General features: G+C 35.5%; 1 protein-coding gene across 3 annotated transcripts in view; it reads left to right on the top strand.

The window, feature by feature from the left end:
- The window catches only part of LOC128854757 (guanylate cyclase soluble subunit beta-1), an 88,258-nt gene that overhangs the window by 35,386 nt on the left and 32,258 nt on the right, over positions 1 to 20,614 (top strand). For 2 of the 3 annotated variants that reach the window (XM_054089127.1, XM_054089126.1), the window contains exons 9-11: positions 6,663 to 6,833; positions 7,000 to 7,071; positions 7,189 to 7,354. In XM_054089127.1, coding sequence (XP_053945102.1) covers positions 6,663 to 6,833; positions 7,000 to 7,071; positions 7,189 to 7,354 — 409 coding nt within the window. Of the gene's footprint in view, positions 1 to 6,662; positions 6,834 to 6,999; positions 7,072 to 7,188; positions 7,355 to 13,813; positions 14,074 to 20,614 lie in introns of those variants that run through there. The other variant, XM_054089128.1, reaches the window with a different exon arrangement.

Here is a 20,614-nt window from a genome sequence, read left to right as displayed (position 1 = left end):
ACAAAAATCAAAATATTTAATATATTGATCGTTCACTAAGAAGATATAACCCTATACTAATGAAATCTTTTCGATTTTTTGATTTCAGTTGACTTGGTGGACTTGAATCGCGTCCACCGCAAGCCTCTTCCAAAAAAAGGGTCTTGGGGGAAAACGCCATAACTCCGCCATTTTTAAATATATTATTTTTACACAAACAAAGCCATTTGTTTTCTTTAAACATTGTAATATCCAATAATAAAAACTTTAATACAATAAAATTATTGCTACATATCTTTAAAAAAAACCCAACTTTCGCTAATTTCACCGGACCACAAGGTATATAACCCCTTAACAGCATAGAACCTCAATTATGCCTCAGCGTCATCGATAATTTGGCCCATCGGATGGAGGTGTGCCGCCGAGACCATTTGGCCGATATTTTGTTCTATACGTAATTGAGCTATAACAGTATTATCATAATAAAGATAAATGACAATAATTTTCTCAAAAAATGGCACTTTATTCAAAATCAATACCGGCTCTTGAAGCTTAACCACCCTTTATTTAAAAGACAAGCGGCATGCTTCAAGTCTTTAGAAGCCAATGACGGCTGAGCTAAAGAAAAATGAGCTAAAATGAAAAGTGGGCTAAAAGAAAAATATCAAAATAGTGAACTTTTATAAGTAGAAATAAACAGGTGCGTTCGTTTAATTTAAGCATGAAAGGCTATATGCAAAAAACTAGAAAGAAAAAAGTTGTTTGGAAATAAACACAATTAAACCAACTTCTTAAAAGACGTGCACTCAACAACTGACAACTGTCAAATTAATTGAAAACCGAGTTGCAGTACAGCGAAATGCGCAGCTTTTCATGTTCACCCAACCAATCAACAAAGCATAATCAATTTAGTCCTTATGGAAGTCCATCTATCTGTACAATTTAGTCCATCTATGTTAGGCTACGTCAATTGCTTAACAATCCGTCCCCAACACTTTCACGACTTGACATTCTCGGACTGTCATGACATCCTACAAGACTTTAGAATTTTTTTTTTTGTTTTCAACACTAACTACAGAACTACATAGGAAGTGGCAGCAACAGTATAGTAAGAGTAATAACCTGGCAGCGCAAAAGCCAAACTACTGAACTACTCTTTCTAGTTCATCAACTGGTTTTTGGATGGAAGAGGTCACATTAGCTTGAGGGTATCTAAAATTGTGGCATTGTATATTAACCTCATAGTTATAATGTTAAGCGATTTGATTCAAGGGTGATAAATTGCAAAGTTTAGCCATCCAAAGCAAAATTATGGCATGGCTATTCCGTCAAAGGAGATCTGACGGAGGGAGAGACGAATGAAATGGAAACAAAATGTGTAAAGTGAGGTCTTCCAATCAGATGTTGCTCAGACGGTAAAAAAGTGCTGACTCAATACAGGCTGACCAAGCTTGCTGTACTTGTTTTGTTTGGCTTTAATAACTTATATGGCCAAATGGGAGCTTTGAACGCTGTCATAACAATCAGATGACTCGGAAAATATAATACATTTTTGAATCATGTTATTAACTAGAAGCTCTGAAAGAATATTGCCAATTTTTCGTTTAATAGTAAAAATGCACATAAAAGTACAGACACACAACACAAATCTAAATGTTTACTGTTATGGTTGCGCTCGCCGATAATTCAGTGGCATCGAACCTTTTTCCATTTTTATCTATTTCGGACAGGTAAAATATGCACTAATTATCTCATTATTTGTAAAAACCAATGATTTCTTGGGGTTTTTCCGGTGTCGGCAGGCTGTATTTTAGTTTATTTTTTTATTACTTGCTTACCTGCAAAAACTCGCAAGTAATACTTCGGCCGATTCCAAGTTATTTACTACTACTCCAACTACAGAGGGCACTTAACATTTCTTTTTTTACTACTGCTCCAAGCTACTACTCGTAGCAGTAACGAATCGTCTTTAACTTCGTCTTCAGCTTCGCTCCCACTCTGTCTGCAACATAAAATTTACAAATGGAGCCAAAACAAATCAAATTAAATGAAAGGCACGGATGTTCAGTTCATAATGTCAAAACCGCTAAAATTTCACCGTACTTCAAGCGCTTCAAGAAAAGCCGCCATTTGGTCTCATTACATAGATTTTAATATTGTTATATTACTTTTTAACAGGTATTGACCAAGCAAGCAAAACTAACCACCATTGGACCTTAACATGAGTACCGGCTGTGATGATTTTTTTCATGCATAACCAACACAAACTGAGTTTTGGCCGGCCTCTGTTCTAAACCAATTACTGTCACATCCCCTGTTGCGTCAGAAAATCAGCAGATTCCTGAGAATCGGTTAACGTACATCACATCTTTTGTATTCTGTCCACCGTGAACTCGATTTAAATGTCATAGCGCAGCTTTTCTCTCACTTTGCCGATTACTTTAAAATCTCGTGCCATCTTAGATATGCCGTTTGCTAGCATTGAAAAGAGATAGAAGACAAACTCTTCAGAGCATGTTGGCATTCAATTTATATATTACCGAGTGCTAAATATCAAATCTCTAGGTAGTATTTTACTCAAAAAAATTATTTTTCACTCACATGTGAGGAATTAAAAATGCTCTTTTTAATTTTTTTAATTATTTCAATGTTGGGCTTAGATTCAAGTTGGACTATCCAATTTAGATAAAAATCGGGTCCTTTTGATTAGCAGTTTATTTATTGCGAAGTGTAATAGTAATAAATAATTATGCCACTTCTAAACTGAAGCTCTAGCCTTCAGGCAGATATTTTTTTTTATGTGGAGCTTTTTCATGGCCAGTGCCTGCCGAGGCGCGACCGCTACTAAAAAAACTTTTTCCGTTAGCATACTTATATTCTTAACTGAAGCTAAAAAACATATTTGGAGAAGATATTTATACAAGGTGGCACAAAATTAATCACTCTACCGGAAGATTTCTAATTTTTGCAAATGACGTTGTACGTCGGTCATATTAAACACTTATGCATTAGACAGCTGCAGTATGAGTCCTCAGTGTGTAGCCAATTCTCAAGTTTTTATTTGGAGACATGATGAGTTTGAGGGATAAACATTCAGATTTCCACAAGAACTCAAGTCTAAGCAGGAATGGTGATACTTGTTATCAATTCTATACAAAGTTTTCTACAGCATGCTGTTTACTTGCGACTTACTGCCGCTACAAATTAGGCGCTGGTTGATTTTTTGGCTTCGTGCAATGCAGCTACTCTGATTGTAAAGATTGAACAGAATCTAGAGAAAATATCGACAGTTTTTGTTCGGTTATTTGGAGAAAATGGAATATCACCATTTAAAAATTCCTTGTCCGTATTAGTACAGGATGTCCGGTGGCAGAAGCAGCAGTTAAAAGCTGAATTATAAAGGAATTACTAATGATGAAAGTTTATTTCAATAACTATTACAAAGAAGACAAGTGCGGATTTAATTTTTTTTTTTACTTTTTTCTATAAATTTTGACCCCTACGTCGGTTACACTCGTGGAATTTGGCCTCTGTACTTAATACCACTTGCTGGAAAAGTGGTGTCAGGATGCCGCTAACCTCGGAAATGGTTTTTCTTTTAGCGTTGATATGGTGTGCATCATGAACTTTACCCATAAAAGTAAGATCGGGTGACCTGGATGTCATCGAAGCGGCTTATCAGTTAGTTGAGGAAGAAATCACGCAGTATCGTCATGGTCTCTCTGGCCGTGTGCAGCGTGGCGCCATCTTTTTAAAACCATCTGTATGCATTAAAGGAAGAATATACGCCCGTCCACTGCGACATCGAAACTAAATAGCCCGCATAAATAATAAACCACATGCGGTTCCTCCCTGTTAACGAGAAATTTTATATTTCAAACTTAATTCCTCCACCAGAGAGTCTGTGGAAAACTTAGGCAGCTCATTTTCACAAGCATACATATTTTAAGGAAAGTTTTGTTGCATGAATGAGAATTTTACAAAGATGTTGGTAGCTTGGAGAACTTTGGGATTATACTTCGCATGCCATAGAACCTCTCATCCATTATCTCAAAGCTTCGTATACACGCTTGAATACGTTTGTATGGCTTGGCCTTCTATACCAAGAGACAGTCAAGTCTTGCTATTCGCCAATTCTGGTGGATCGCCTGCTTCAATCTGGTTAATTGTTAAAGGTGGAGATCCGAGTTGATAAAAGCAGCTCATAGTATACATGATTTTCTTCCAATTGCTTACCAACTTTTCACCTTCGTCGTAGTGTATCAAAGAGTTCAGAATTTTACCTTTTTCCCTCTTCACTTTGAAATGATGTAACAAACCACCTAATGTGCGTAACGAGAGATATGGCTCATTAAAAATAATTAGCGGGAAACGTTCAGAACTGTTTGCCTCACATTTTCATTATTTAATTCATGGCAGTTTCCATACATCTCTTTGATTACTTGGCCGATTACGAACGTCATGTAATGGAAAAAGGTATTTCTAATGGCAATAGTCCATTGGCAGGTAATAGCGAACTTTCTTTTCAAGCATACAAATACTGCTCATAAAAACCATTTGTGGCATAAAACTGGAAGCTCTCCATCTATAGAATGGCGCTCGCCACGAATTCGAGGGGAAGCCTTAGCGCTCAACTATTATTATTTCATATTCATCAAAGCTAAATAAGCTTTATTAATTTTCGTTATACAAATTTACTGTAAACATACATATTTTTGCATTTACTCAATGAAGCGAAGCATTAGAGAGGTTAGATGAAAACCACTATCGTAAATCTTTTCACCACTCATCATCATTATAATGGCTACTAAAATTCCAAGTATTCAAAGAAATCTTACTTTGATGCGCTTTTCCTCGTTGGTTGTCAAAATAAAATGTATTATACGTCTTTCAATCTGTTCGCCTCTAATTCGCTTGAGTATAAAGCGAAGCTTATTTTGCCAGCAATAAATACTTGGCTAATAATAATATTGTATTTGAGAAAGCGGCAGATGCTTCAACAATTTGCTGAAAATTGTTTTCAACTAAACCATAAACGTAAATACCGTAAACAAAAACAAAAAACGTAAACGAGAATTTAACGGCTGCACTGCACCCAACAAACCTTTTTATTGATATCATCTTGAGTTGCATTTGATATGAAGTTGTTTTCTTAAATCTTCAGCATTAACTCTCAAGAGCATCTCAATAAGCGGATTATAGTATTCTGAACTTTCAAGGTGCTTTTTTGGAGACTTTTCGTAGTTATCCAGTTGAGAATTTAAAAGTCGATCTCTAATTGACCTCAAAGAGGTATAAAATAAAATATTTTTTTGTTTTAATAATTTTAGTTGATTCCAATAAATTATTTTGAATAAAAATTACTTGTATACACTTTTAAATTAAAAAGAAAAAAATAATACCATTTTCGACCTACATATAATTGTAAAGCGCATTTAGCAACCTTACAAAAAAATCAAATCTATGTAGGAACAAAAAAACGTATCCTCCCAACCAAAATATCAGGCGCTTTTTTTGAACTAATTATATAAATTCAGGCAGGCAATGGCAAACCTCCGAGTGTATTTCTGCCAAGAAAAAGCTCCCCTTAAAAATATCTGTCGTTCGGAGTCGGCTTGAAACTGTAGGTCCCTCCATTTGTGGAACAACATCAAGACGCACACCACAAATAGGAGGAGGAGCTCGGCCAAACACCTAACAGAAGGGTACGCGCCAATTATTTATTTTTTTTTTTATATAAATTCAAATAGATAAAAACTCTGTCTGTAAAATTAAATTGCAAAGAAAATTAATTAGCCTATCGAAAGATTTTTAATTTTGCAAACGGCGTCGTACGCAGAGAGTTGCAGTACATAAACAGACAAAGAGAAAGATGCCCATCACCCAAATCATTTTCTTTTATTTAGTAAAAAAGTTATTTAAGGACCAAATTGGATGATTAATTTTGCGCCACCTGCATAAGTGCTGAAGAAAACTGAAATGATTGCTCAAATATTTCTCAAGCTCGACACATGTTGAGGAATAAGATTTGAATTCATAAGAAGTGCTGAAAGTTAACCTGTGAACTAAGGTTTATCAAAAGTTGAAAAATATCTTTTCTTATGTTTGCTGGGCAGTATGAAAGAAAAAACTAAAAATGTGTAGCCAAAACAAACGTACACACACACCAATGCGCACACATAGAGAAGCTACGGATATGGTGTAATATGCTAAATTTGTAGCTCAGCGCACCATCTGTGAGTAGAACAACAACAAACATAACAATAGCATGGTAGTAAAATTTCCTGGTTCGCCTCACGCCAAAACCTTTAATTGGTTTGAGGTTGAAAAAATGCGTTGGTCGGTCACTCAGCGGTGTAGTGAAAGGTAGAGGGCGCATTTCATTCACAAAGCGGTCATTGCGTTCAAATAGCCAATGTTTAACGAACACTTTCGACAATCTGCAAACGGTTTTTATGAGTGGTTCACAAAGCTATTTGTTTATACCTTTATTTCTGCATGCAGCCGCGCTTTTCACCTGCGTCACGCCGATTCGCTGCAAGTGGCCCATTAAAATATTTACTATACAATTCACAACAATTTTAAAAACTACCACAAAAGAAAAATAGTAAAAATAAGCGCTTTTTTATTTATTTAGAAGTTTTGTACTTATTTTATCATATTTCCCTCCATTTCCTTTGCAGAAAGGGACTTTACATTTCGGACGTGCCGCTGCATGATGCCACAAGAGATTTGGTGCTGCTTTCGGAAAAATTCGAAGCAGAATATAAATTGACAAAAAATTTGGAATTACTTACTGACAAGCTGCAGCAAACCTACAGGGATTTGGAGAGTGAAAAACAGAAAACGGATAGGTGAGTGGCAGGGGAAACAAATAGAAGCGTATGCGAAACCATTTGAATTAAATGCCACTTATCATTAATCATCATTAATAAATTATGGAATGAAATAATTGAAAAAAATTAAATAAATCAAAATTAAATTGAATTAAGCACCAACATAAATATTATTTCTTTTAAGGCTTCTCTACTCGGTGCTACCCAAATCGGTGGCCAATGAGTTGCGACATGAACGTCCAGTGCCCCCAAAACGGTAATTTATTAATTCGCTTAATTGCTGCACGTAAAATATTTTTATTTATGACTCTGTACGCATTGTCTCACTTTATTACATTTAAATTTTTATATTATTTTTATTTTTATGCCACAGCTATGATTCGGTCACACTGATGTTTTCCGGCATCGTTGGCTTTAGCAAATATTGTGCTGAAAATACAGATGCTGAGGGTGCTATGAAAATTGTTAAAATGCTGAATGAGTTATACACAGTCTTTGATGCGTTAACAGACTCGAAACGGAATCCAAATGTTTACAAGGTAATATTTTATTGACAAGTTGATTATACTAAAATTCTTATAGCTCTTATATTTATTATGGGATATATTCTGATTCCTTATACAAGTATATATAGTACTAAATATTGATGGAGAGAATAACGAGATGTAGCCTATCGTGGTCCCGTTACTTTGCTCTCTGCCAATTTAACTATATCAACTGATTTTCTTGACATCACACCAGCCCAATTGGTGATCCATATGGTCAGTTTTCGATTTTCGTAATTTGATTTAGCAACTTTTTGTTCTCTAGAGTTTTAAGAAAAGGTTTTTCCAACAAGAGGTGTTATTTTGATATTTTCCTGTAAAAGATCAATGGTTTCGTTGCTTGTGCGGCACGTAGCGCCATCGTAGACGGAAAACAAATCGAGGCAATCGGTTGAAAGTCATTTGGCATCACACGTGTGGATTTGTTGACGATTTTAGTTTTAAGAAATCAAAGTCGTAGATCGACGGATGGTTTGGTGCGTGACTACCATTTGGAAAATGTAGGTTCGAATCACCGTAAAACACCAAAATGTAGAAAAAATTGTTTCTAATAGCGGTCGCCACTCGGCAGGCAATGGCAAACCTTCGAGTGTATTTCTGCCATGACAAATATCCGATATTCGGAGTCGGCTTAAATATGCACTGAAGGTCCCTCCGTTTGCGGAGCAACATCAAGACGCACGCCACAAATATGAAGAGGAGCTCAGCCAAAGACAGCTTCAATAGGCTCGGAAAGGCCCCATCGTGTAACACTCGGTATTTAAATTTCAAGTATTGGGCTTAAATAATATTGGACATTTTATCTGAAACACTCCGCCGCTTGAGGGCATCTGAGATACTTTGATGTCGCATCCTATCAAAAGCCTTCTCAAAGTCCACAAAAACAAAGTGAAAGGGTTCCTACAGTACGTTAACTTGCTCTGCAATAATTCAAATCTCTTTGATCTACACAAGATTTCCCTGGCCTAAACCCAGCCTTTTGCTTGCGTAGTATGTGGTCGGTTTTGTCGCTTATATGGTTAAGAATTATCAGGTCAGTCCATAAGTTCGTGCGTATTTTACCCATAATTTCACTTTTGTACGATTTTTGCATACAAAAAATTATTCGCGGAATATAACGGAACCATTTATATTTTCTTTGATATACTAAGCATTAAACAGGTGTTTTTAATCGCGGATAGAAGCACGTGTTATTAAAAAATTAAATGGAATCTTCGAACGAGTATAAGAGGCATATTTGGTATTTTTTTATAAAAGTGGTAAAAATGCAACAACTGATGCTGCAGAAATAAACCCTGTTCACGGAGAGGACCGTGACCGTGAGTGTAAGAACTGCGCAAAAGTGGTTTTCAAAATTCCGAAGTGGTAACTGCGACGTGGAGAATGCCGACGGCTTGCTCGAACTCGTGGAAGCTGAGCCAAATTTGACAGTCGATATGATAGCTCAGAGGTTAAATTTATCCCATGGAACAGTTCACAGGCATCTGGTTCAGTTGGGAAAGGTTTCAAAGCTGGGAAAATGGGTCCCGCATAGACTTACCGTCGCCAAATTTCAGCAGAGAGTGAATATGTGTTCTCAGCTGCTGCAACGGCTTGCAAATGAAAGTTTTTGGTGATGAAAAATGGGTCCTTTAAAATAATCCTGTTCGCAAACGACAATGGTTAGATGAAGGTGAAACACCAGAACCGACCCGTAGAGATGGCCTTCACCACAAGAAGATTCTCCTGTCTATTTGGTGGGATATGGCCGGTATTGTTTATTATAAACTTCTGGAACCAAACCAGACGATAACTGCTGATTATTATTGACATCAGCTATCAAACCTGAATGGGGCACTTAAAAAAATCGACCGTCTTTAGTGAATAGACGCAAAGTTTTGTTTCACCACGACAACGCAAGACCTTATACCGCAAGGCAAACATTAGGCAAGCTGAACGAGCTCGGATGGGAGATAATGCCGCATCCACCATTTTCTCCGGATATTGCACCTTGTAATTATTACCTTTTCCGTGGACCTCAATCCCATTTTCATTTCATTTCATTTATTGCCCGAAATCATTTTAACATAGGAGTTTACAAAGTTATGATAAAATTAGATTGTTTAGCATTATCCTAACATACATTTGTATTTATCTAGGAGTTTAAAACTTATTTTTCTTTTGATTATACAATAGGTTATGAATATTATTTGGAATATCTTTGGCATAATTTTAAAACTTATTTATATTCTCCCAGAAAGGGCTTAAAAAGGAGATAACGTATATTAAACTTCTATAATTTATTTGGCTATAAATTGATCAATGTTATAAACTAAATTTTCATCGTTGAAGGTGTAAGTATTGTATCGCCTATGATAATATATTGCTTTACTATTTTTATGTAACATATTATTATTTTTTAGTATATATATATATATATAAATATATTGGTGATAAATGTTTTTCTGTTAGAGGTAATGATATTTCCCTTGCCTTTGACAGATATTTGATGATAAATGACTGATAAATCATTTTCTACAATATGAATGTCAGTTTATCAACAAATCTTACTGACGATTTCATTAAGAAAAAGTCTATGCGTGATATTTTACATTTTTCATATAAACTTTTATTAGGCACTCTTTTCCGAAAAGTACCATTTCTGTAAGGTTGGCGGTTAAGACCGCTACAAATTCTTAAAACATATCGTTCAAATCGTCTTAGTCTCTCCATTTGGTTCGACGAAATATTGAACCAAATCGGATGAGCATAAGATATGATTGGTCTAATTATTTGTTTGTAAATATTTATTTTAATGCAGTTCGATAGTCCGCCCTGCCTTCTTACTAAATTACAATAGCAAGAACATTTTTTTTTGCTTTTGTCAAAATCAAATATACATGTGGATTTGCTATCCAAAATTATGCACAAGTATTTAATTTATTCTTTGTATTTTATGTTGCATCCATTTATTTTAATTTGAGACTCATATTTACAAGCATTTGGATATAAGTTTTTACGTATTCCTTTAACAATAGTTGTTTCGGTTTTATTGAAGTTTAGTTTTAGCTTCCATTTGTGAAAGTATATATTTAATTCATTTAGGTATGAGTTAACGGCTTCATTGGCTTTGGTTATGCATTGGTGAGATCCCAATATAATTATATCATCTGCGTATGTGAGCACTTTAATATCGCAATTATTAATTTCGGAACTTAATTTTCAGTCAGGGAAATCAGCTAAGAAGATGTTATAGAGAATTGGCCCCAAAAAAGAACCTTGTGGCACACCTGAGCTAACGTTTATTGTCAAAGAATTAAATATACCTTCATTAGCATAAAATGATCGCTCTTTTAAATAACTATAGAACATTATGCAAAGATTTTTTTCGAAATTGAAGTTCCTGTACATTTTAAATAAGATTCCTTCCACCCAAGCAGTATCGAATGCTTTTTCCAAATCTAGACTGACTAATATCGTCGCCTGTTGTCGATTTAAATTACTACAAATAAAATCAGAGAGTAAAGTTAGTGCGTGGCATGTTGAATGATATGGCCATATGAGTAACAAGAACTACTCCTCAAAAGAAGCTATAAAAAGGGATATTGAAGCGTATTTTGTCTTCAAGGACAAAAAATTTTTTGAGCAGGGAATTAAAAATTTGCCTAAATGTTGGGAAGACATTGTAACTAATGAAGGAAAATATATTATTGATTAATAAATACTTTAAACATATTTTTTATTAATTTTAAAACTACCTTTAAAAAAAGCACGAACTTTTGAACTGACCTGATACGTCAATCATATTTGACACTTGTGAACTACAATAGACAGCTATAGTATAGAAACACACAAGCAATGGAGCGCGTAAATGTCAAAATGAAGATTTCCATCACTTAAAAGATTTTTTTTATATTTTGTAAAAAGCTATTCAGAAACCAAATTAGATGATTTTGGGTCACCTTGTATATATGATAAGCAATAACAAAAATTCCTCTTTGGTTTACAAACGAAAATAAAACGAATTAAAAATAAAACAATTAATGAATTTTCATGACTTGGGGGCGTACTTCATAACTTCAGCACTTTTAAATATAGCAGTCAAAACAGTTTTTTTCTCTCCTGAAAATTGTTTCTTTTTTTTAGAAAGGGGGTATTGATATTCCCCCGATATTCTGTTTAAATGTTAATATAAAATCAGACAAGCATAAAATTAAATAGCGACACTTCTTTACGCATATTATTCCAAATACTAAACCCAACGCGTATACATGTATGTGTTCACGTTTCCCAAGTGTATTATTTCGAATCAAAACACACAAATACTTTCTCAACCATTAAAATAAACAAAAGTTCACTAATGAAACTGAAAAACAACCACACAAAACAAGAGAAACATCCTTGGTTCTACGAATATAAATTTATGCTACAATATATTTTACCCAATTTTATGTGCTTATACACGTACTATACAAACATACATACATACACATCTGTTCCCATAAATATCAGCACGTAAACCTGTACGTGCACACATCTGAACCTAACATTTTAATGTGCACATTTGCAACTGACTGGAGGTAGCAAAATGCATTTCAGCACCAAAATTTCCCGCTGCTAAGAAAGCGAATACTCACCTTACATTACGCCGGAATAGTTGTTGCTTCCAAGTAGTACACTACAACCGAACGTATGAGTGAATTAGCAATAGCAAGAAAAAAGTCTCAAAAGCCAATATAAGGAAATGCAAAACAAAAAAAAAAACAAAATATCACACTACTACATGTTTGTTCACTCCACATCCTTTAATTTTTTATTTTTATTTCTTGTTCTTTTGCCAAACAGAATTTGAGCTGGGGTAAATGTGGTCGCCCGAGAGAGCACTCAATTTCCTCGAAAATGCAGCACTTCACCAAACGGCCAAGTTGGCCTGAGGAGGAAAAAACTCCAACAAAGCGTTACATTTACTAACACACTATTTTTCACCAACACACCCCGCAAAAGCATGGCTCATTTAAGCTAAGCAAATGGAAAGTTGAGAGTGTATAGTATGCGAACGCATGCATAGAAAAAGTCAAAATTTTTCACACCGAGCAAAAAAATAAGTAAAGAAATCTAAGTTCACATCAGAAATTCAAATGTTTTGTATTATTGCGAAATTTTAAAAATATTTAATATTGAGCCACAACAAACAAAATTGCCGCATCTGGGCATTATTGCCCGATCGATTAATTTCACGTAATAGTGAGATAAACAGGGTCTATGTGTATAAACCAACAACGAATCCAGAGCTGATCCGAATGTAGATCGAGATTGTTGAACTTCATGCGATACTGTATAAGCGAGTCCTTTAAAATTGTCGTATGATAGCCTGTAGACGCGCTCATGGAGGGCATTTAAATTATGTAGTTTTTCACATATAATTTCTATGAGCCGTCATTTGAGTAAAAATAGTGAAATAATTTAAATGTTTGCGTGTTCTATTTTAAAACAACTTATAAGCGCGTCTTATGAAAGGCCCTTTACTACATCACTATTCGTAGGTGGAATTTTGCTTAAAACAGAATTTTCTGAGAGTTTTGTGTTTGGCCTTTTGAGGGATGTAGTATTCCAAGTTAGAAAAGAGGAAAACCGATATATTCTTCAGTACCACCACAAGTTCCAACAAACTTGGAGGTCGGAGTAATTAGTAAAAAGTATGTGCTGTTTATTAACCATTTCACTCCGATAATACAGCCGTCAAAAGGGTTGATACAATCATGGAATTCGTGAACTCAGTTCAAAATGAGGCCACATATTACATTGCCTACTAACTGAAAATAAGCCAGAAAATCGTTTGAAACTAATTGCAATGAATAATGAAGGTTTTAGGTGGCCGTGTCGTTACCGAATGGGTTGGTATGTGACTACTATTCGGAAGAGCGCAGGCTCGAATCTCCGTGCATGAAACACCAAATGATGGAAAAAGTTTTTGCTAATAGCGGTCGCCCTCGGCAAGCAATGGCCAACCTCCGAATGTATTTCTGCCAGAAGAAGAAAAAGTAAAGCACCTCATACAAAAAAAATTTCCGTTCGAAGTCGGCATTAAATTGAAGGTCCCTTAATTTGTGGAAGAACATCAAGACGCATGCTACAAATAGGAGGAGGAGCTCCTATTTCGGTGGGACCTACAGTTTTAAGCCGACCCTAAACGGCAGATATTTTTTTATGAGAAGATTTTTCATGGCAGAAATACACTCGGAGGCTTGCCATTGCCTACCGAGGGGCAACCGCTATTAGCAAATACTTTTTTTTTCATTTTGGTATTTAACGAAGATTCTTACCTATGTACTCTGAATTCTGAATGACAGTCGCGCACCAACTCATTCAACTACAGCGGCCGCCATATACTTATACATATAATGAAGGTTTCAAGGAGAGGTTCGATATACGAGTGCCGCAAAAATTTGTCTAAAAGATTTTTTTTTTTTGTAGGAACTGAAACTCTCCATTCTTTGCTGAAACTCTAATCGAATCGACTCATTCCAAGAGGAAATGGTAACCGGCAGTGAAAAATGAGCAGCATATAAAAATTACAGCCGAAAAGGAGTTTGGTCATATTGCAGTGAGTTGCGCAAATTAGTGAGAAGCCGAATTAACGGTCAAGAAGGTTTTGTTGTGTGGTTAGTGGAGCTGGCATGGAATCAGCTATCATTAGCGACTTACATCACGCCAAAAACTAAACTTGGACCTAATAGCAGAGATAGGTCTGCTATTAACAATTAATCGGATCCAAGCAGACAATCGACGAATAAACAAACAAAATTGGCGATTATTAACGCGAGGTCACACACAACTTAAGTGATCCGACTTGGCTGGGAAGTTCACCAAGCAATTGTGACCTTTTCAAGCACTTTTAATATTATATTTTCTTGATAACACAAAACTGACTTCTGATCTCTGACCTCTGTGTTTTGATTTTTTGGATAACAAGTTATACATATATTATATTAAAGTAAAGGCAATTTTTTGTTCTATATTAATAAGGCACTCAATAGTATTACGAGTACTAATTAGTAATTGTAAAGCATATAATTATTCATTCCCAGAAACAGACATTTAATACCCTTTACAACAACACTGATTTCGGTCAAAAAGTTTTTAAATTATATGTAAGGTTTTTAATTTTTAGAAGATCTGATTTTTAATAGCACCTGTAATAAAGGGTTTTCCAATAAGAGGTGTTATTTTCATATTCAAAGAAAAATACTATTTTTGAATATAAATGTTCGGATGCTTATTTCATTATAAAGAGGAAGGTATGCCGTTAATAGTGGAAAATAAGGTCACACAAATGACCACCACAACCACGCTTACAGGACAATATCCTTTTCATGAAATTTCCCATAACTCAATTGCAAGGTGGCTGCCCTATGTCCTCGATAGCCTCACGAATTCCATCTTTGAGGTCTGGAATCGACCCTGATCTGTTGGCGTAGACCTTCTCTTTCACGTGGCTTCAAAGAAAAAAGTCACAAGGTGTTAAATCACAAGATCTCGGTGGCCAATTGTGATCACCTCTTCGAGAGATAACACGATCCGGAAACTTTTCCCGTAAAAGATCAATGGTTTCGTTGCTTGTGTGACACGTAGCGCCACCTTGTTGAAAATAAACGTTGTCCAGATCAATACCATACAATTCTGGCCGTACAAAATCGTCAATAATCTCTCGATAGCGATAGATAACACCTGTTATTGGAAAGCCCCTTATAATCTTACGCAAAAAAGTTATACTACTTACATGGATGGAACAGGCGGATCACGATCATATTTTAACTCTTTAAGTTGTTTTCACAAATAACTTGCTATTACATTATTTATAATTAATTTTTTAGCGAAGCCCCCATTTCGGTCCAATGCCTAGGAAAAAAGTTGATTTTGCCCATTTATTAATGCTGCTGCCTCGCATGGCCTTGCAATAGCTCTAAACCCTGTTCACGATTGCTGCCTCTATTTCGGAAATGAATCTGGGCCATTTCTGAATTATTCCTTTAAAGTCAGTACATATGTGTATAATGGCATCTCTCAAAAGAAGTAATCATGGATTTCAAAATAGTAGGTACAAAAATCTCGCCCTTTGTGGATGCATTGCCTTCTTGTCAGTCTCGACAGGGGCTTATAATCTCAAAGAGTGGTAAGTTTGTAAGCATAGACACTGAAATAAAAATTTGTCTCCATAAAAATGAATATTTTTTCGAAAAAATTCAAGGTAAAATTCGACGGCGCAGTCCAATGTCACACATTCGGTGTATGAACAAAATTATAAGGAAAAAATTAAAAAATGAATGCGATGATTCAGCAACTTGAAACTTGCACTTATATTATACTATAAAACTGTATGCCAAAAATCTTTTAAGAAATCAAATTAAAAACCATGGAATTTGAAACATGACAAAAGTTTGCGGAATTTTGTATTAAATTTGAAAATTAGACTAACAATAAGTTAAGCTTTTATATGAAAATAATGAATATTAAGAACAAAAAAATAGCCAAAATTGGTAAAAATATTGATGTGGTTTGTCGCGCCGTGTCCTTATTGAGTTTAACGCGATCTTTCAATATCAAGTAAATGCTAAAAATACTGATGAAATGATAAAATGATAAATATATAGCTTCATCCTTATTTCACACCACTTCCAAAAATTCGTTGAACGAAATAAGTTCTTTAAGGATAAAGTTGAAAAATATTAAGAGGAATTAAAAAAAAATTCAAAGCATTTAAAGCGTAGCTCAGGCACTACAAAGTAATGAGCATAAGAGGAGTTATTTATCGACGCGGGACAGATTAAGAGTTTACATGCACCATCGCACACATTCACGCTACCATATACACTTCTTACTACATTTCATACCCACTCAAGTTTACTCACTTAAACTCCCTGCTACGAAGCAACCTAGAGCGAATACACATACGTTGCTTTCGCCTACAACGCTTCGCCCTCATTCGCTATTTAAACAATCTGCAACTTTTTTGCACCACAACAGCACCCACTTGACCGACTAACTGACATTGTTTGCTTGGCTGACTTGCCAAGAGATTGAGTCACTGGCTCGCTGACTGCATACGAGTACTACTCGTATACTAACTGAGTGACTTACTAACCAAGTGCTGCTGCTAGGGAAATTACATAAATTGACGCCAAATTAAATTTTTCACCACACAAAAATCTGGGTCGTTTGTCAGGATCATATGTAGGTATGTGTGTATAAAGAACAAATATACATATATTACATATATTCTTATGTATATGTGTGCATATGTAGTTACAAATATGAACGAGAAGTAGTACAGGGATGCTTTTCTCTAGATAAACATTTACGAAGGCACACACTGGCAGCAGTAATCGTAAAATATGTAAGTTAGAAAGTATAGATGTATGTAAGTGGATTTAAATGATTGCATCAAAGCACTTATACAACCAACAGTTGAGGTTAATATGAAGCTATTAACGGTAACCATAATATAATAGCGCTTTCGTTTGCACTCGACTTTACAATATTCATGTGCGTATTTTCTTCTTCTTTAATTTTTCTGGGAATCTCTTGAAGCATCAAAAGACTTGCCACATTTTTTTGCCTTAACCCATCAATGACAATTAATGTTATATCATACGCAAAAAGTTTTTGTTTTGAAAATTTGTCAAAAATCTACTCTCATTTCAAGGCTTGAATAGCGATTCACAGTGTGCGTTTTTATGAGGGAAGTCTTTTAATTTGTTGTTGAAAGATTTTTCGTTCTCATTCATGGCGTCAATTTTTGTAGTGTTTGACAGAAAAGTGAGTTTTTTTATTTAAAAACAAAATAATATAACTAAAAGTTTGCATAAATTTAATGTTTGAACACTAAACTGCCAAATGAAAATAAAGTGCCAAGAAATATGTATTTACATTGAAATGAGTTTTAGCTATTCATAAAATGTTACGTATGTTTTTTTATACGTAAACGCCAGTACAGTTTTGCCTTAACGAAAATCATATGAACTTAATGTTTGTCTTTAGCCAAGCTACAACTGAGGAGGTAAATGGATGGCTTGAAGATTTGAATGAAGGTGATGATGCGACCATAACAGATAATATAAATAATGAAACTTCAAATTACGTGCGCCCGCCTGAAGAGTTATTCTATTGCGGGGATGAAGACGAAAAAGGAGTACGAGGAGACTAGAGGCAAGGAGTAGTAAACAGAGCATCCACACTGAAATTCAGAACTGATATGAAAAATGCGTCCAAAATAACACAATGTCAATTAGGGATTTATATTCAAAGAAAAAATAATAAAAAATCCCCAATTAACTGAAACAGTCTAAGGCTACAAACACAGTGCACGCTGAGACGAAGACGAAGATGAAGACGAAGCTGAAGAGAAATTGCTTACGTTGCGAGTAAGCGAATAGGTTGCACAGTGCAAGACGAATTGGTTGTGCTTTTGTTATGTTAGTCGCAATGGACTCCTCATCAGATGATGACCTGCTGATTGAGCAAAGCTTATATTTTAAATTAAAACGTATAAAAGTAAATAAAAAAGTACACCCTATAAATTTGGGGAGAGAAGCATTTGGTGAATTTCATCATTTGTATGATGAGCTGCGCCACGATGAAAAGAAATTTGTGGAATATACCAGAATGACAATTAGCACATTTGATTATATTCTAATTAAAATTGAGCCACCTATTATTAAAAATTGGACTAATTTTAATAAAACGCCAATTACATATATGTGCTGAAAGGCTAATTGTGACGTTAAGGTAAAAAATAATTTAAAATATATTGAGTTGTATGCCTTTTATTCTCATTTAATTACTTGTTTATCGACTGTCTTAACTTAATTAACGTGCCAAAGCATAGACAGAACAAACAAACAAAAGCCACGGTAACTAGCAAGCGATTCGTCTTCAAATTCAGTACAGCAGCGTTTGAAGCTGATTGCTTGCGTTTCGTCTTCATCTTCGTCTTCGTCACAGCGCGCACTATGCGTACGAGCGAGCGAATTCACACGATTTGTTCTGCACTGTTTTTCGTCTTCAGCTTCGTCTTCATCTTCGTCTTCGTCTCAGCGTGCACTGTGTTTGCAACCTAAGGCAGCGCTTAAAGCTAGTAAAAGTTCAAGCGAAGCAGTAAGGTATCATATGTGATTAACAAAATCTGAGCTACACAATAACTCCGGATATGAGCTTCTGAATTTAACACCTTTTCACAGGAGAAGTATATCCTTCGCACTAAATGTGCTAACAAGTAAAATTGGTTGTAAGGATTACCTATTAATATACCTGTTAGCAACTATTTGACATATATTTCTTGTTTCGAGATATTTATTTAAAAAATTTTTTTACATTTTGCGACATTTTAATTTATAATTTTCTTAGTCTTGAATAATGGAAATTTATTTTCAATATGAAATTTTGTATGAATTTCACCTGAAAATGTTGTTTTTGAAACTCTAATTGACTTAGACCATTTTCAAAATTAAGAATTGTATAAGTAAGATACTTCATTTCTATCAAGCCGAAATCACGGTTATTCGGTAGAGCGGAATGACCCGACATCAAAAATTTGTGGTCTAACGTCTCTATATTATTATTATTTTAGTAAGCAATTTTCATCCATGCTAATGCTAGTTTAATGTTACGATTAGGGCCCAAAATATTATATTACAATATATATATTATGTATTATACCTAAATTATTTACCACCAATAATTAGTTCCGAGGAGCCCAACTCACTTACATATATTGTGAAATAAATCGGAATGAGTTGGCGTTTTCGTTGTCATTTATTTTACCAGCCTACTATGCAGTTCAGAAAAGCATCGAAGAGGGTCACGCGCTATTTTAAAGTTATGTTTATATGTAATTTCTTCAAATTTTTAACTTAGACCATTTTCATAATTAACACTAAATGAATTCCGTATAACGTTGAAATTATATCCACTAAAAATTATATCCACAGGTTCATTTTTGACGATATTTTTTTCTCTTATAATTTTCTCTATGTATAGAGAATGGGGAGAATATACGCTAAGTGGACCGAGCAAGGTGGCTATCCTGAACCGAAATTTTAATTTGCTTTCTCGCTGAGTTACATATACAATTGGCGCGTACACCCTTTTGGGTGTTTGTCCGAGCTCCTCCTCCTATTTGTGGTGTGCGTCTTGATGTTGTTCCACAAATGGAGGGACCTACAGTTTCAAGCCGACTCCGAACGGCAGATATTTTTATGAGGAGCTTTTTCATGGCAGAAATACACTCGGAGGTTTGCCAGTGCCTGCCGAGAGGCGACCGCTTTAGAAAAATGTTTTTCTTAATTTTGGTGTTTTACCGAACCTATGTTCTCTTTGTAAATTCCGAATGGTGGTCACGCACCAGCCCATTCGGCTACGGTGGCCGCTAAGTTATTGGGTAATTTATTTTGGAAGGCATAAAAGTAACCCTGCTCGAGTCCATTCGAATTCTAACATGAAGCATTATTTCAAAACCAATTCATTTGTATCCAGTTTCAATAGGAAAGAAAAAAAGATTATATAATATATAACTAAAGGGTGATCCTTCTCTGTTCTGACTTCTCCATCCGCAAACTATGCTTTGAGGGTTGTGTTAGGAATATCTTTCCGAGCAGGCAAGATTGGAAAGAAGAGAGTGTCGGTACGGATAAAGATACCTCTGTTTTCACTGACGGATCCAAGATGGAGTCTGGAGTGGGAGCGGGGGTTTACTCTAAATCAGCCAGCATGTCAGTCTCCTTTAAACTGCCGGAAACATGCAGCGTTTTTCAAGCAGAGGTCTTCGTGATCCTGCAGGCATGCAAAATACCTCGCGATCGCTGTTGGGAGGGAGACATTAATATTTTTCCCGATAGTCAAGCTGCGATCAAAGCCCTGTCGTCGCTGTATTGCAGCTCTTTTCTGCTGAACTCCTGTAAGGAGGAACTCAAACGTCTCGAACGTGCAGGAAACATTTCCCTTATCTGGATTCCTGGGCACAAGAATATAGAGGGAAATGAAATTGCCGATGAGCTTGCCAGCAGCTGGAACCGGTTCTGCCGCCCCCTTCTCAGACATCGGTGTCCCCTTGACCGTTGTTAAAGGGAAACCATACAATTTCTTTCTAAAACAAGCGCAAGACAGATGGAGGTCTGTCTCATCGTGTGCTATTTCAAAAATACTATGGCCTCAATACGACAGAAACAGAAGGCTTAAGGCGATGGGAATCCCCCGCCATTCAATTTCCAAACTCATTGC

This window comes from Anastrepha ludens, chromosome 2, assembly GCF_028408465.1.
Source record: "Anastrepha ludens isolate Willacy chromosome 2, idAnaLude1.1, whole genome shotgun sequence".
Lineage (NCBI taxonomy): Eukaryota > Metazoa > Arthropoda > Insecta > Diptera > Tephritidae > Anastrepha > Anastrepha ludens.
The sequence above is the reverse complement of the archived record's forward strand: the minus strand, read 5'-3'. Positions and strand labels throughout refer to the sequence as shown.